This window comes from Helianthus annuus, chromosome 7 (assembly GCF_002127325.2).
Source record: "Helianthus annuus cultivar XRQ/B chromosome 7, HanXRQr2.0-SUNRISE, whole genome shotgun sequence".
Taxonomy (NCBI): Eukaryota; Viridiplantae; Streptophyta; class Magnoliopsida; order Asterales; family Asteraceae; genus Helianthus; species Helianthus annuus.
The window spans coordinates 148,767,232-148,785,431 of NC_035439.2; the positions used below are offsets into that span (position 1 = coordinate 148,767,232).

General features: G+C 37.7%; 2 protein-coding genes across 3 annotated transcripts; one reads left to right on the forward strand and one right to left on the reverse strand.

The window, feature by feature from the left end:
• The first annotated feature begins 291 nt into the window (after positions 1–291).
• LOC110869288 (S-type anion channel SLAH2) lies at positions 292–5,559 on the forward strand. Of its 2 annotated transcripts, none has more exons than XM_035975450.1 (5): positions 292–1,001; positions 2,194–2,332; positions 3,080–3,502; positions 4,156–4,923; positions 5,019–5,559. In XM_035975450.1, exons 2-5 carry the CDS (start codon positions 2,219–2,221, stop codon positions 5,418–5,420), a joined length of 1,707 nt encoding a protein of 568 aa, XP_035831343.1. In that variant the 5' UTR covers positions 292–1,001; positions 2,194–2,218; the 3' UTR covers positions 5,421–5,559. The 2 variants fall into 2 exon arrangements, with proteins under 2 accessions (XP_035831343.1, XP_021974280.1); XM_022118588.2 differs by lacking the exon at positions 292–1,001 and adding an exon at positions 1,286–2,032.
• A 5,020-nt stretch (positions 5,560–10,579) lies between these two features.
• LOC110869289 (probable membrane-associated kinase regulator 6) lies at positions 10,580–11,155 on the reverse strand. The gene has a single exon (XM_022118589.2). The coding sequence runs from the start codon at positions 11,153–11,155 to the stop codon at positions 10,580–10,582; it is 576 nt and encodes a 191-aa protein (XP_021974281.1).
• Positions 11,156–18,200: the final 7,045 nt, after the last annotated feature.

Genomic DNA, 18,200 nt, shown 5'->3' on the forward strand with positions numbered 1-18,200 from the left:
CCCTGTGGTTTGGTCACTTTAATGATTTTGCTCCAAACCTTTAAAAATAGCCAGTTTACTCCCTGATCTATTTGACTTATCTTCGTTTCACTCCCCGCCTCTAACTCTGTCTAAAATGTTTGTTAAATGTAAGGGTATTATGGTAATTCTATATATATGTATTTAATTGATTTCTATTATCCATTTATTAATATAGATATTTATTTATATATATATAAAATGAAAAACTCATCATCTCCCTGGTTCACCCCTCCCCCCTCTCTCTATACTTTCTCTGCAACCAGTCACCACCACCTCACCAACCACCACCACCCAACCGATCACCACTGCCTGCCGACCACCCCATCACCACCTCCTCCCCTTCGCCGTATGAAATTTGAGTTCTCCCCAAAACAACCAGATCTGAAAAGGGGGTTTCTCCCCAAACAACTAGATCTGAAAATCGATTTCTCCTAAAGACCCGGGTGGTCGGATATTGTCGCTGGTTAACCTTCTTTGGCCACTGCAACTGACGTTGGTGCAACTGAGATGCGAATCTGAGTTAGTGATGGTTATCGGCGGAGATTAAAGCTGAGAAATAAGTGGTTGGAATAAAGTGAGGTGTTACCGGAGAAAACGGAGTCGCAGAGGAGAGAAAAAGTAGGTGGCAAATGGGTTGATAATGTTGCTTTGTAAAAATATGGTTCACCCATCTCGAATAAACCCAATCAAAGGTAGGTGATGACGGTTTTTCAGTGTCGGTGCGGCTGGCAGAGGTAGAGTATTGAACCGGTTTTGCCGGTTTTTTCAGTATTGGTGCGGCCGACGCAGGAGGTAGGTGATGACGGCTGGATTGGAGTTGCGGTGGTGACGGTTGGATTTGGGGTTCTGGTTGCAGTCGGTTGGATTTGGGGTTGTGGTTGCAGTCGGACTTGTTACGGTTGGAGGTGGTGGTAGTGGTGTTTGATGGTGCTGGTGATTGTTACAAAAAGGGAGAAAGAGAGAGATACATAGTGATGATGGTAGGAATGTTTTTTATTGATTATAATTAACAACAATTAAATTCTTTTTGTAAAGTTACTAAAACACCCTCCTCATTATATGTAAAATTACCAAATTGCCCTTATTTTTAACAAATATTTTGGATGGCGTTAGGGGCGGGGAGCAAAATGGTGATAAACTTCATAGATCAGGGAGTAAAATGGCTATTTTTAAAGGTTTGGGGCAAAACCGTTAAAACGACCAAACCACAGGGAGCAAAACGGAAGTTTACTCTATTTTTTTTTTGAACTGCAAATTTCTTTTATTCCTGTCGTCTATGGGACTTGAACCCAAGACCTCTCCCTCCCAAGATGTTTAAAGGCTTTACCTTTGCCAATGTAAAGTTTATTGGTTAAAAGTTATGTTATTAGTATAGAGTCATCGTTAGTCGTTTAATTAAATAAAGAAAAAAATAATAATAAATAGGTGGGTGATGTGTAACGGTTTGATTGGCTCAAGAATTAACGAAAAAACGTGATTCAAACAAGTTATCCATTGACGCTTGTTAATCCCACAACACCCTTTGTTTTGGCTCCCCAATAACGAATGTGCGGTGTGGTGTTTGGCACTTCATCTGGGTGAGGTGAGGTGACACAACCATAACGACCACAACACATAATTTTAAAAGAAACAATATTAATTGTTCCACGTCTCATATTTGTACATGAAAAAAAGGTACGTATGCTAGAATGAATAGATAAATACTATTGGATCAAACCAATGAAATCTCTATTGACAAAAATAAGGTGAATACTTAAAAGGTATTCACGTAATTTATAGTGTCTTTAACTTTTATTATAAATAAGAAATGCTGTGTTTTAAAGTATAATCATATTGGTTAGATACCTTTTTGTACAAAATAATAATAATAATAATAATAATAATAATAATAATAATAATAATAATAATAATAATAATAATAGTGAGAAGAGTGAGTGCTATATAACAAAGCTTCACATTTCAGAGTGTAAGCTGTGCTCCTTCATCATTTCTCTCTTGGCCTTACTTCAAGGTACTACTCATTTATGCACATTTAACCAATAAATGTACAAGTCTTTTTTCCACTTCTTGATGTTTTAGATCCGCATCAAAGAACATTGCCTATGCATCAAGGTTGATTTTATTTTTGCAGTGCATTGATTTTTATATATATATATTTTTTTTAATTTACAGATATATATAGATATCGACTATAAAAATGGAAAACGACAAGGGTTCCCCTGAAGCTCCGATCAGATCTCCGGGTTCCGACCAGATTGTGGGTTTTGATGATGGTGTCATGAAGCAAAGTGGCTCAAGCTTTCAGATGATGGTATGTTTTGTTTTACTATTTTCTTGGGTAGCTAGTAAAATAATGTTGAGTTGGTAAACATTTAGGACTGGTCGAAACGGTTTAAATTTTCAATAAACAAATTCAAATTTTCAAGTTTAGTTATGGGTTATGGGTTACGGGTTCTGTTGGTAACACGATGATACTTCAGTGTTTCATTAGTGATCTAAATTTATAGTTAAAGAAAAGTTTAGTCATGGGTTAAATTATTACATATTTTTTAAGACAATGCATAGAAATAATTATTTTTTTCATAAAGAAAAGTTAGTTATGGGTTAAATTATTACATATTTTTTTAAGAGGATGCATCGAAATAACTTTTTTTTTTCATATATTTTTTTTCATATATTTTTTTTTAAAACTACAAAAGTTCAAAATTGTGTCCCTACTCCCGCATATGGTGTAGATTCGTCTCGTACTCTCGTTATTTTATTCTTTTAATGAATAATAATTAATTAATATGGTGAATATATGTATAAACTTTACAATTAAAATAATAACCGACTTTTTAAATATTTTTTTTTAAAGGATAGTGAATTCTTGAGTAGACTTTAGATTTTTATTTTTTATTTTTTATTTTTGTTTTGTTTATACCGTCAAAAAAACTTTAATCGACCATTTATAGATTTAAGATAATAATCGATTGAAATGAAGGTGTATTGTATAAAGTGGTTAGATTTTGTAATATTGTGGTTGTCAGAACTTAAAACTCTTGTTTGATTATACTAGGTTCCAAATGGAAACGACGTCGGAAGCCCGATTGATATTCCCTCCCATCAAACAACACAATCTGTTTCCATTAGCATTCCACAATCGCCATTGGATGCCAAAAGAGTTTTCTTCAAAGACAAGGATAGCCCGGCCCGAAACTTGAACTTCGGCTGCGAAATTGATGAAACGGGCCCCGAGAAAACACCGGATCGTCTCACGACACCTGTTAAAAACCCAAGGATGGATGCGATGAAGGACAATAGATACAACTCGTTTAAAACATGGTCGGGTCAACTTGAGAGACAACTTTCAGTTTTACGTGGAAAGTCGTTGCCACGTAATGATCCGGAGATAAACCCTCCCCAGAATATTCAAGGAGAGAGTTTATCTGCGGATAGATACTTTGATGCTTTACAAGGTCCAGAGTTGGAAACTCTTAGGGTACGTCAAATCATTTTCTTTTCTTTTAGAGTAAACTGCCATTTTGGTCCCTGAGGTTTGGTCACTTTTGCAACTTTAGTCCAAAACTCAAAACTTTTGCATCTGGGTCCCTGTGGTTTCAGTTTTATTGCCATTTTGGTCCAAAAATAAAATCAAGTCATATTTGTCTTATAAAATCCTGCAATTTTGTTCTTTTCCTCAGGGGCAAATCAAGTCATATTTGTCTTATAAAATCTGGTATTTATTTATAAAAAAGGAAATGACCATTTTGCCCCAAAGGAAAAGGACAAAATAGCAGGATTTTATAAGACAAATATGACCTGATTTCATTTTTGGACCAAAATGGCAATAAAACTGAAACCACAGGGACCCAGATGCAAAAGGTTTGAGTTTTGGACTAAAGTGGCAAAAGTGACCAAACCACAGGGACCAAAATGACAGTTTACTCTTTCTTTTATGCACTACTAGAAAATTGACTTTCAGAAAAAAAAAATGTAATTGAAAATAACTAAGAATTTAGTTATATATTGTTGGTAAAATGGAAAATTATAAGCTAAGATATGTAACATCAAACTTTTGATACCCAAAATTTATTTAATCGTTTAAGTGGGATTTACTGGGTATGGGTATTGTTGTTGTGTTTTGGTTAACAGCCTTCCGAAGAAATAATGCTTCCCGAAGATAAAAAATGGCCATTTCTTCTTCGTTATCCGATCTCATCATTTGGTATATGTCTCGGCGTAAGTAGCCAAGCGATATTGTGGAAAAGTGCCTCAACGGCCTGGACCCATTTCATTCATATAAGCCTTAGAGTTAACTACATATTATGGTGCATATCGATCCTTTTGTTTGTGGTTGTGGCCTCAACATACCTTCTAAAAGTAATCTTCTACTTTGAAGCGGTTCGAAGAGAATACTACCACCCGATTCGGGTCAACTTCTTTTTCGCCCCGTGGATCGCGTTACTCTTTTTGGCCATTGGAATTCCGCAAGATCTCCACGCGCATTTGCCACATTGGTTATGGTACGTGTTAATGACACCGATATTGTGTCTCGAGCTCAAGATTTACGGGCAGTGGATGTCCGGAGGGCAGAGGAGGTTGTCAAAGGTGGCCAACCCATCTAACCATCTAGCGGTGGTTGGGAACTTCGTTGGGGCGTTATTAGGGGCGTCGATGGGGTTAAAAGAAGGCCCGATTTTCTTTTTTGCCGTTGGATTGGCGCATTATACAGTCTTGTTTGTGACACTGTATCAAAGGCTCCCAACAAACGAAACTCTCCCGAAAGAGCTTCATCCGGTTTTCTTTCTGTTTGTCGCAGCTCCTAGTGTTGCTTCAATGGCGTGGGCCAAAATTAATGGCTCGTTCGATTACGGATCAAGGCTAGCGTATTTCATTGCCTTGTTTCTCTATTTTTCATTGGTTAGTTCGGTTCAATTAACTTATAACGAAAACAATATATATATACTGGTTTTTGAGGATCATAGTATAATTAAATGTTGTTACATATGCTGCAGGTGGTTCGTGTGAATTTCTTTAGAGGGTTCAAGTTCTCGTTAGCGTGGTGGGCGTACACATTCCCGATGACAGGAGCTGCAATTGCGACGATAAGATACTCGATTGAGGTCCCAAATATTGTAACTAAAGGGTTGTCATTAACACTTGCAATTGCTGCTACAGTAACAGTCACAGGGTTACTTATAACAACTATTGTTCATGCTTTCGTGTTACGAGACCTTTTCCCGAACGATATAGGGATTGCTATTAGCGGTCAGAAACCAAAAGCACAAAGGAAATGGTATCGTCGGAACACATGCGGCTCGGCTAAAGATATTGAACATCAAGTTAACTCGGGAGAGAAAGTAGTCCAAGTTCCAGTGATATCTTCGGGATTAGGCGTGGCAGTGCGAGTAGTGTAAATAGTAATGAAGGTTTAATGATTAGACAAAGGAGGAGCTTAGTTAGGAAATTAAGTTCCAATGAACTTTGGATGGATGTGTATATAAATCGACACTTTTCTTTTACATATATCAATAGGACACTTATTTTGCATCCTTATTTATAACGTGATTACAAAAAGATCATATAAGTAAGTTTGGTTCACTTAAAAACACCTCTGAGACACCTCTTAGGGTCTGTTTGGTATGAGGTAATGGAATAGACGAAGGAATGGAATGTACGAGGTAACGGAATGTACGATGGAATGCAATGGATCATTACCATTCCGTGTCTTGTTTGGTTACCATATGTGAATGGAATGAATTAATATTGTATATTGTTTCGTGGCAAGAAAAACGAAGGAATAAAATTAGCGGTGAGTGGTGGTGGTGGTCGGTGGTAGTAATTGTGGGTGGTTATAGGTGGCGGTGGTGGGTGGCGGCGGCGACGGCGGCCGTTTGGTGGTGGGTGACGGTGGTGGCATCGACGATGGTGGTGGGTGGCGGTGGCGAGTGGCGTTGGCGGTTGGTGTTAACGGTGGTGGGTGAGTGGCGGCGGCGACGGTGGCTGTCGGGATGGCGTCGGTGGTGGGTTGTGGCGCAGGTGGTGGGTTGTTGTGCTGTTGATTAATAGTGCAATAAGGGATGAAATGAAAAAAAAATATATATGGGGTAGATGGAATGATTTTGAGGGAATGAAATGTATTTTGGAATAAGTGATTTCATTCCTGACAAATCAAACACCCTTTTCTTCATTCCCTCGTAATCATCCATTCTATTCCGCCTCTCATTCCAGCATACCAAACACTACCTTAATGTTCATGGAGTCTCTTAATAAGTAAGTTTTAGAAACATGTTAACTGATTAAGAGGCTACCTCTTAATCAGTCAGGCTTCTTAATGAAGTCGCCAAATAACCTTTTACTCTCATTTTATATATGCGTTCTAATTATAATGAATATACTGACTTAAGCGTCGGAAGGTGGTCCAGACATAGATCCCGGTCTCTGGCCCCTTCTCAGGGCCGTCTCCGAAAATCCTTAATAATTTTTGGGCCCCGTGCGATTAGAAAAAAATGGGCCCCTGAATATAAACACATAATAATAATAATAATAATAATAATAATAATAATAATAATAATAATAATAATAATAATAATAATAATAATAAAGCTAATGTAGCAAAATGATCTGTGTTAAATAGTTAAACTAATCATGAGGTTCTCCATTTGTATTCGACCAATGAATTAGTTGTCTGGATCCAACCACATTTTCTATATCTCAAATTCCATGATCAACAACCAAAATTTTAATATGCACATCACATGTTTTAATCAAAATATAGGTTTCGAGTATTATCCAAAAAATCGGTATGAAGTTAAGCACAATTAGTTTCAAAATTGTTAAGAAAACTTATCAGTTAACACAATTATCTATGTTCAAAGAGTGAATACATAACTCAAATTAGCATGAATTAAAAATCAATAAATTCAAGTTTTTGTGTAACAATTTCAACACCCTCTACACAAACAAAAATAACTAACATTTAAATCCTTACGGTAAAAATAACTTAATTGTGTAAACATATCCAAGTTGGTTTGATGACACAAATCTTTTCATATGCAAATAAAAAAATAAAACTAGAAATTGGATTCTAATACTTTAAACTATAAATGGTTAAATGAGAAATAATAATTGAAAAAAAAAAAAAGACTTACAAACTTAAACAAGAAAATGTGTAAAGCATTTATGTGAATGATTAAATGAAGAAAAAAAAAAACCTTACAGATTTATGAAGGGCCAAATTTAAATGTGAAGAAATAGTATATTCAAAGACTAAAAGATAAAGCTTGCAAGAAGCATATGGGCCCTTTTCATCTATTCCATGCTAAATGAGTAAGCTGAACAGCCTCTTAGGCCCAAACAATACATGAAGGAAACCAAAAAAAAAAAAAAAAAAAATCCAAAACTGCAATTAATGAGAATCGAACAGGAGAGCTATACAAACAACGTCAAGCGAGGAATCCAGTGGGCCAAAGAATCATTTTGTTTAACATTTTCTACCATAAATTTATATATAAAATATAAACATATTTTTAAACAATTTTGGACCCCCAATATATTTGGGCCCTGTGCGGTAGCACCTCCTGCACAGGCCCAAGGCCGGCCCTGCCCCTTCTAATGAGATGTTCATGTTGTTTTGCAGCACCCTCTAGTCTATCTCCTCTAGTTTATGCAGTGACCCAATTACCCCGGCGGTGGATCCTTGCTTCATCACCCGCAATAACATAATTAACATAATTGTATAAAAATTTTAGCTAATAACTAACTAGAAAAAGATGTTAGAAGATGATCCAATTAACACAAATCATGATAAGTTTTATCAATAGTTTTGAAGGATAGGTAATTATGAAATACATAAATGGAAGGTTGTGTTTTATTTTAAATGGAGGGTTCATTTGTCTAAAAAGATTGTTCTTTATTGGGTTTTGATAATCATTAAGATCTAACACATATAAATTATTGTAAGTTTATCACCTGTATGTTTAAGATATAACAATGTACAAACAAAGAAAGTTGTGGACTAGTTAAGTGCCAGATTAGTGGAGAGTTTACAAGAATTCTCCACCATGTTCTTGAACTTCAATTTGAATGATGTGAAAAGGAAGGTAATTCACTAATTCTTTGTTGGTTGAACCGTTAAATACAGTTATGGGGAGTGCACAGTAGGGATGAGCAAATGGTGTCGGGTATCGGTATCGAATTTATCGTGCCGAGTACATTTTTGGTATCAGTCCGGTACGGTATCGGTTCGATACTAGTATTTACCGGTTTTTACCCTCAAATACCGGTATCGTACCGGGTATATTCGGTACCAGTACTGGTTTCCACTTTTGAAGATTTTCGATACTGGTATTTTCGATACATATACCGGTTGATGCCAGGCTTATCCCTAGTGCACAACCACAAATCGTTTTGGTTGGGCCGAAACTTTTACCATTAGACATTAACCAAAGCCCAAGCAGGTACAAAACCCATTAGATATTGAATTGTTAATAACTGTGTTGTCCCTTAACCCATTAATAAAGAACGTTTTTTCTGACTTGATGCAAAAAAGTCAAAAACCACCACCTTAACAAAAACCCAAATTAGGAGCAAAAACCCATTAAATATTAATAACTTTGTTGTCCACTTGCCCTTTAATTCATTAATAATAAAGATTTTCTTTCGTTATCTACAGTAGCGTTTTCGACGAAGCTCGTGACATGAAACTCGCTCAAATTTAGCTCAAAAATGCTTGTTTTATATGGCCCAGTTTGAAATTGAGCCGAGCCGACTCAGCTCACTTCGTAAAGAGCGGGACTGGCTCGGTTTGGCTCACATGTTAGTTCAACTTTGTTTGGCTCGGATTATTTTACCTTTAATATATTTTAGTTTTTATACATATAAAAATTATATAAGAATGGTTATTATTTGCGAGTATATAGATGTGTAGTTGGATATCTATGGCATATTTGGGGGTTGATTAGGATGGTAATGAACTTGTGTTGTATTTTGTAGAAATTTGAAACTTACTTTGTATTTGGTTGAATTTGTTTTTGGCTTGTTGAGCTTATTTTGGATCGATATGTTCTTTTAAACTATTGAATGATATTTCAGACTACTGAGTTTTTTTAAATTCGAGCCTAAACAAGTTGAGTTTGAGTTTAGATTTCCAATGTTATGAACCGGACCTGGGCCCAAAGAAGATCCAACCAGCCCAGTCCAATGGCCCAACAAATTGAACGGTAATGTTGGTAGCGGTGATAAAAGCACGATGAGAATAGGGAGCAGGGCCATGAATGAATAGTGTTAGAAGTTGGTTCTAGTCTTCTCATCTCTCTTCTGAAATCTGTTTCCCATCTCCTTCTTTGTTATTGTTGATTTCTCATTGTAATCTTTCAATTGAAACAATCGAATCACAGTAGTTACTTCTCAATTGATTATCTCTTCGTTGTGTTAATTTGAGTACACAACATTGGTGCTTTCATTGAGAGTCGAACTTAGTTTCGAATCTAAATCGAGCCGAGCCGACTCGGTTTATAAGAGGCGAGCTTGAGCTTACTCCTGGCTCGCTCCCTAATCTACCACATAAATAGCAAACACGAATTTGAACCCATCACTAGTCTTTTTGGTTGTTGAGATATGAATAAGCGAATTGTCAACAAGTTGAACCAAATATCATCACCAATATATCTATATTTATGTCATATAATTATTCTGGTTTCTCCTACGCAAATACACTTCCATTCTCTATTTGCTCGCCGGCTAGAAACCGTTCCAAAGAATATAATTTGGTTCATTAAACAACCAAAACACGTTGCCATGCAGCTTCTTGCTCGGTTTTTCCTTGTGATCACACTCTTTGTCATTGTTGAATTCAACTTTGTGTTCCCTGAAATGGTCTCATTTGAAATGGGGTACAAAGCATTGCTTGTGATACATTCCACGTGATGTGCTTGTGGTCCTAACCATCTTTGGCTTAGTTGTTCATTTTGGCGGGACAAGAAATCAACTAGTCACCACAGAGTGTAGCGTTGATAAACGATTCTACATACATTGATGGATTTTATCGTGGAAGGCGATTCGCCATGAAAACCCTATGTGTATTGTTCAATTAAGCAATACAGGCCAGGGGCGGAACCAGAGGGGGGGTCAAGAGGGTTCGATGACCCCCGGACATAGAAATTTGTAAGATTTTTATATGTACAATCTGAGATTTTTCTAGGAAAAAACATGTTTTGGACTCTCTAGTTGTAGCCGGTAGAAAAGACAGTCTTATCGTGATCTGCTGACAAAGAAGTTCTGGTTCCGCCACTGATACAGGCAATTTTGTTTTACAAATAAAGATCACTCAAATTGACTTCAATTGTTTTTTTGTTATAGTTACACTTAAGTTATAACTTTTTAAACGTCTAAACCAACAAAACATGTGTAATCAAATAGGTTGCACTATAAAATACTTCTATATTATATTATGTGCAACCCACGGTTGCACTAATTAACTTAACTTTTGCCTGAAGACATACACTCCTTATTTCCTAATTATATATATGAAGAAGTTTACAAAGTAATTAACTTCAAGAGGACCAACAAACTCGATCTAATTCATGCCAATGGTTTTCTTGCAATGTACAACTGCCTCATGAATTGCGGTCTCAGAATCACAATATCTTCCACCCCAACACATGACTCCAACTCCACTTGTCTTATTAGAACTCTCCACTCCTTGTACTCTATTGCTATCCGACCTACCGCGTCTCATTCGACACCAAAGCGGCCTAACCAAATCCATATACTTTTGAATGATTGTTTTGTGTAATCTACTACACTTGCGTAATGACATGGACCGGCTTTTACGTAAACGCCCTTCCTCTCGAGTGGCCGAAGGGAGAGGTGAAACAGGAATATTAATGGATGGTTCCAAAGGAAGCAGGATGCCATTTGAGATGAGCTTATCGGCATGGACAAGATTCGTCATAGGGGGTTGCGATTTTGGTATGTTGAAATCAAAATCTTGATGGACGAGAAATCTTTTGGAGGGCGTAAGATTAGGATCCATCTCAATGAAAGAAGCACCGTCAAACGAGAGTCTAAAGGAGCTATTTGGGCTATCGAGAGATGGCACTAACCAAGCGTACGAAAAGCTCTCGACGGAGAGCGGTTCTGCATCTTCCATGGAGGATAAATGTACACTAGTTAGGTGATAGAATCAAATTCTAGAGTATGCAGGTTGTTTATAAGATACCCTAAAGTATATATAACATTAAAGACACATACTATGTGGTCCACGTTACCATAGAATAAAGGAATATAAACCCTACACATGATGTAATGTCTCATGTTATGATTTTTAATATTAGAAAAGAGCAGACAATGGTCCCATACCTTGTATATATTTATTCAACACTTGTAGAATGAAAATTCTCGAAAGCGTACTTTAATTATAATTAAACTGATGAAATTTAGCAAATATTATCTCAACGAACTCTAAAGAACAAAAACACTAGACAATGGTCCCCTTGGCTGTCGGGGAAAGAAATGGACGTGAAGTATGGTACGAAGAAGCAGAAAGAGACTTGAAACCAAATTGTCTTTTGAGGACAAAAACAATTATAACTAGATTCGTCTTCTAGACAAATGTTTCGTAACTAGATTCATGTTCCAACAAATATGCAGAAAATGACCGCCTTGAATCTATGTCGGGTTTTGGCTGTCAAAGGTATTGCAAGTGCCAATGGTCTTCTAAGTTAGCGTGGATTTTTTTCTCCCGTAAAGACGGATTATCCACAATTGTAATCTTAGTTTTGACTGTTTTGTGACCGAACCACGGATTTAAATGAATGTTATTTTTATCAACTTGTTCAAATCAAACTATAGCAAGCTCTTAACTGAGCACCAATTTAGCGAACTTGGTTCAAGATAAATCGGTATCGGACGGAAATTGAAATCGGAAATTGCAAAGTATTTGGCTAACACCCAAACGTTTATTATTATTCAAGAAACTGACTCAAAACTTGAATTACAATCACTAATACCCAAAGCATGGTATTTATAATCTAAACACTCCTATTAGACTATAACTAGGATTGCTAATAAACCTATTATTTTGGACATGATAATTATCACTAAATAATTAAACCTAAACACGTTTAAATATTCTATAATTATCTACTCCATGTTTCCTCGCCTTGCACGCAAAGGAATCTTCTTTTAATTCGAAATTTCCAACAATCACCCCCGGAATTTCGAACTCGGATCTGACAAGTCTTCAACTCCAAGCTTTTCAGTCATCTCCTTGAACTTGATCTTCCCAAGAGCCTTCGTCAAAATATCCGCCTTTTGATCTATGCCACTAACATGCTCGACCACGATATCTTCACGCTCAACACATTCCCGAATGTAGTGAAACCGGGATTTTATGTGTTTGCTTCTTCCATGGAAAACCGGGTTCCTCGCGAGAGCTATCGCCGATGTATTATCAACACGTAACACCGCCGCTTGAATTTTCTTGTCGAGTAATTCACTAATCAATTCTTTTAGCCAAACCGCCTAACACGCGGCTGCACTAGCCGCCATATACTCTGCTTCACACGATGATAAAGCAACCGTACTTTGCTTTTGAGAACACCAAGTAATTGGGGAAGACCCAAAATAAAACACGTGTCCCGTAGTACTTCTTCCATCGTCTGGATTTATGTTGTGACTACTATCACCGTAACCGACTAACATATTTTCTCCTCGAGTATAGGTAATGCCATAACAAAAAGTACCTTTTAAATAGCGAAGAATTTGCTTGATGAGAGCTGCATGAGATTGCTTCGGGCATTGCATGTACCGACTGGCTACTCCGACCGAAAACGCTAAATCTGGTCGAGTCTGTAAAAGGTACCAGAGACACCCGACAATCTTTCGATATCTCGTTGCATCAAAATCTTCTTCGTCTTCAAATTTAGAAACTTCCACGTTCGGGTTTATGGGAACACTAGTAGGATTGCAGTTAATCATACCGGCTTCCGTCAGTATTTTCTTTGCATACGCCTCTTGCTTAATTTTTATCCCGTCCTTGCTCTGCAACACTTCAATTCCAAGATAATAAGTAAGCGTTCCCAAATCCGACATTTCAAAGTTTTTAGCCATCCCACGCTTAAACTCCATAATAAGTTTCAAATTTGAACCCGTCACAATTAAATCGTCCACATACACGCCGATTAGTAAGACGTTCGTTCCAACGGTTCTTCGGTATACGGCTTGTTCTTGCGAGCACCGGTGAAATTTCATATCTAATAAAATATTATTTAATTTCGTATTCCACGCACGTGGAGCTTGCCTTAACCCGTATAACGCCTTCGACAATTTATAAACTTTATGCTCTTCACCTTTTTTAACGAACCCTTCCGGTTGAACGACATAAACTTCTTCTTTTAATTCGCCATGTAGGAACGCGGATTTAACATCTAGATGATGTAATTCCCACCCTTCATTCGCTGCGAGAGATAAAAGTAACTGAACCGTTTCAAGTCGAGCAACTGGCGCGAACACTTCGTCAAAATCAATTCCGGGTTGCTGAACATAACCCTTTTGCCACGAGTCTAGCCTTGTGTTTATTTAGTGAGCCATCCGCGTTTCGCTTAACCTTGAAAACCCACTTCAAACCAATCGCTTTTGCACCGCGTGGTAACTCGGTTAACGACCAAGTATTATTTTTATTAATTGATTCGATTTCTGCGCGCATTGCTTTCATCCACTCCGGTTTAGATTTTGCGTCGTCAAAGCGAACCGGTTCATCATCCGTAAGCAATAAAAAATCTTCATCAATCGTACTCGAATTTAATACGTAATCATTAAAACGTACCGGGGTAACCGTAGCACGATTCGATCTACGAACAATTGGATCCGGAGTCACAAAAATATTATTTTCATTATTTCTACTATTCACGGCTCTGTTCTCAGCCGTATGAGTCTGTCCTCTAATATTTTGGCCATGTGATTCACTTCTTATTCCAGCCGATTGCATCTCTTCATGCCTTATTGGGCCTTGCTGATCTTCATCGTAAGAAACAATATCATCACTTTGACTTGGATTTGAGGAGCCCACAAAATCTTTAATGGTGGCATGTTGTCCACGATGTGGGCATAATGTGCCCAACATATCATTATTTGATGTTGTATTATTTGATCCATGGCAAGTATTATTTTTAACATTATCAACACCACATAGGCCCTCAGTATTACTTGACCCGGTTGATTCTGACCCAGTTTGCATTCGTGATCCACTGTCAGATTCGTTGGACTCCGTATTAACCGACCCATCTCCCGTGTCAATAACGCCATCAAACTCGACCCAAAACATACCCGGTTCGCGAGACTCTTCGCCATTAAAAACAATATTTTTTCCCCAATTCCAACCAAGCGTTTCATCAAACTCCGTATCCCCGTCTCGACCCACAACAATTTTTCGAGTCGTTGGATTGTATAAACGATACGCCCTCGAACCTTTTTCGCTTCCAAGATAAACTAGACGAGTCGAACGATCGTCTAATTTTGGAAGATGCCTGCCAACAATTTTCAAATAAGCGGCACATCCGAAAACCTTAAGAAATTGAAGATCCGGTTTCTTTCCTTTTAACATCTCGTACGGTGTTTTGTCTTCGTGTAACGCACGTGTTGGAATTTTATTTATTAAATTGGTTGAGTGCCTCACCACCTCCCCCCACATAAAATTAGGAACTTGTCGCGCTTTTAATATACTTCGAGTCATCTCCATTAAGGTACGGTTTCGCCTCTCCACCACCCCGTTTTGTTGAGGTGAATATGGAGCGATTAAGTGTCGAATAATCCCTTCGTTTTCACAGAACCGATTGAACTCATGAGACGTAAATTCTCCCCCTCGATCGGTTCGAAACGTCTTGATTTTTCTACTAACTTCCACTTCCATCATGACTTTAAACTTTTTGAAGGTTTCAAACGCTTCACTTTTTTCCTTCAAAAGAAAAGTCCACATGAAACGTGAAAAATCATCAACTAAGACAAATACATACCTGTTTCCCGCTATCGTGCTCGGAGAAATTGGACCGCATAAGTCTCCATGAATAAGTTCCAAGGCACGCGTTGCCCGGAACGACGCCGTCTTCGGAAAAGATTGTCTCGTATGCTTCCCGACTAGGCACGAATCACACATTTGATTTTCATGATTGATTTTTGGCATCCCCACGACCATATCTTTATTCACCATTTGTTTCATGGACTCGAAATTTAGGTGACCAAGTCTCGCGTGCCATAACCAATTTTCATTATCAATCCGAGCTTTCAAACAAACGGGTTTTCCAACTTTTAATTTAATCGTATAAAGACGATTTTTAGATCGAGTAACATTCATTAATACCTTGCCTTGAGCGTCACGCATTAATAAATAATCGTCTTTCATACGAATATCACATCCACACTCCGTTGCTTGACCGAGACTAATTATATTACTACGTAAACTAGGGATATAATAAATATCGGTCAATAACCTTTGCTCCCCCGTTTTACCCAATAGTAATATAGACCCTTTCCCGCATATTTCGACTTGAGAACCATCCCCGAATTTAACTTTGCCACCAACACGCTTATTTAATTCAGAGAAAAAAGATATATTACCTGTCATATGGTTACTCGCACCATTATCCAAATACCACAAGTCTTTTTCTTCCGAACCGCTCTCGTAATTTTTTGGAATGACCTTTTCTTCATTCAAGTAAACGATTTCTTGAACATCTTGCACCATAAACAAAGACGGGTCAATTTCTTCCGCATCGATCAAGTTTGCTTGTTTCTCTTTCTTTCGCTCTGGACATCAAGACGGACCGAATTTGTCGCATCGAAAGCATTGAACCTTCGAATAATCCTTCTTTCCTTGTTGTTTATCCCCTTCGTTGGACCCGTTTTGTGACCCGCGATTTTGACCGGATTGGTTTCGACCGCGTCCACCACCACCACGTCCACGGTTCCAGCCTTTCCCGCGTCCCCTACTCGAATCGCGTGAAGTCTGTCTAGAACTTGAAGAGGCATTAGAATTATTAAACATTAGTTTTGTTTGAGTACCTTGATTATCCGACAACAATTCTTCATCTTTTATTCGTTCTTCATACGCCTTTATTCGACCAACAACATTGTCGAATGCGACTGTTTTTAGATCCACAAGTTGCTCAACTGAGGCTACCATATGGATGAACCGCCTTGGTAAACCACTAAGAAACTTTTTCACGATCCTTTGTTCCTCTATTATAGAACCGAGAGACGCCGCTTTTGAAGACATACCTGTTAACTGGCTAGAAAACTCATCAACTGTGCTAGAATCCTTCATCTTTAACGCCTCAAATTCTGACATGAGTGTCTGTAGTCTTGCTTCACGTACCCGATCGGCTCCCAGATGACGCGCTTTCAGTGCATCCCACATCTCTTTTGCCGTCTTCATATTACCAACTTGCAAGATCTGTTCTTCCGGTATGGATTGAAACAACAAGGCAATCGCCATATTGTTTTTCTTCACATCGGTTTCAGTTCCGGGTTCAATGGCCTCCCACACACCATGAACGTTAAAAATCGCGCGGATACGCAACACCCAAATAGTATAATTAACCTTATTCAACATCGGGCATTGAAGCGCTGTTGAATTTGGAACCGATTTCTCGGTATTCAAGCTGCTACCGCCATCACTTCCAACCATATTTTTCTTTCGTCGACTATACGTAAGATTAAACGGACCCGGTGTAACTGGTTCAGTCTCCTCCAGTCTACACGTTTACTTCCCGAATTCCACTTCTAACACGAACCCGAAAAATAAATAAAACTAATTTGTTTTGGACTTAATAAATAATCCAAAGCAAAGAATGTGATCTACTGTTCTCGAACAAAAGCACCACACTTTGGAATTAAATTGGACTTTTATGTATTCGATTTGGGCCTTTAACAACTGACCCAAAAAAAAATCCAATGAAAACCCTTTGTTGCTTCCCCTTTAGTTCTGACGACAACAGAAACAAGAACGGCCTCCACGCTCAGCTTGTTTCCTCCTTCGATCCAGATCTTTCACGGGTAAGCAGCTGCAATCCGATTCTTTCTAACTCTGGCCGGCGTATTGCTTGGTTCTAGATCGGTTTGCGCAGGACAATCAACAGTTCAAAGAACTGCTTCCAATCTGCTTTCGATCAGACGACAGGAGAATCAACGGTTGCTTGAACCGTTTCCAACCTGCCGATCCTTGAACTCAAACTTCCGGCGAGTTACCCTTGATCCCAAACTCAATCGCAGGTACGTGATATCTCCCAGGTCGCTCTGATACCAATTCAAGATAAATCGGTATCGGACGGAAATTGAAATCGGAAATTGCAAAGTATTTGGCTAACACCCAAACGTTTATTATTATTCAAGAAACTGACTCAACACTTGAATTACAATCACTAATACCCAAAGCATGGTATTTATAATCTAAACACTCCTATTAGACTATAACTAGGATTGCTAATAAACCTATTATTTTGGACATGATAATTATCACTAAATAATTAAACCTAAACACGTTTAAATATTCTTTAATTATCTACTTCATGTTTCCTCGCCTTGCACGCAAAGGAATCTTCTTTTAATTCGAAATTTCCAACAAACTTGGTTAAGTATTAATGTTCTCAAGGTATTCAAAACTTAGTTTGCATCATGAATTTTGTTTATTTTTATATCTAATTAGATGGGTATAGGTAGGGGTGTTCAAAATCGGATTATCTGGTTTTCGGATATCCGAAAAGCCGATATCCAAAAATTTCGGATAGTGAATATTAATATCCGAATAAATCGGTATCGGACGGAAATTGAAGTCGGAAATTGCAAAGTATTTGGCTAACACCCAAACGTTTATTATTATTCAAGAAACTGACTCAAAACTTGAATTACAATCACTAATACCCAAAGCATGGTATTTATAATCTAAACACTCCTATTAGACTATAACTAGGATTGCTAATAAACCTATTATTTTGGACATGATAATTATCACTAAATAATTAAACCTAAACACGTTTAAATATTCTATAATTATCTACTCCATGTTTCCTCGCCTTGCACGCAAAGGAATCTTCTTTTAATTCGAAATTTCCAACAAACTTGGTTAAGTATTAATGTTCTCAATGTATTCAAAACTTAGTTTGCATCATGAATTTTGTTTATTTTTATATCTAATTAGATGG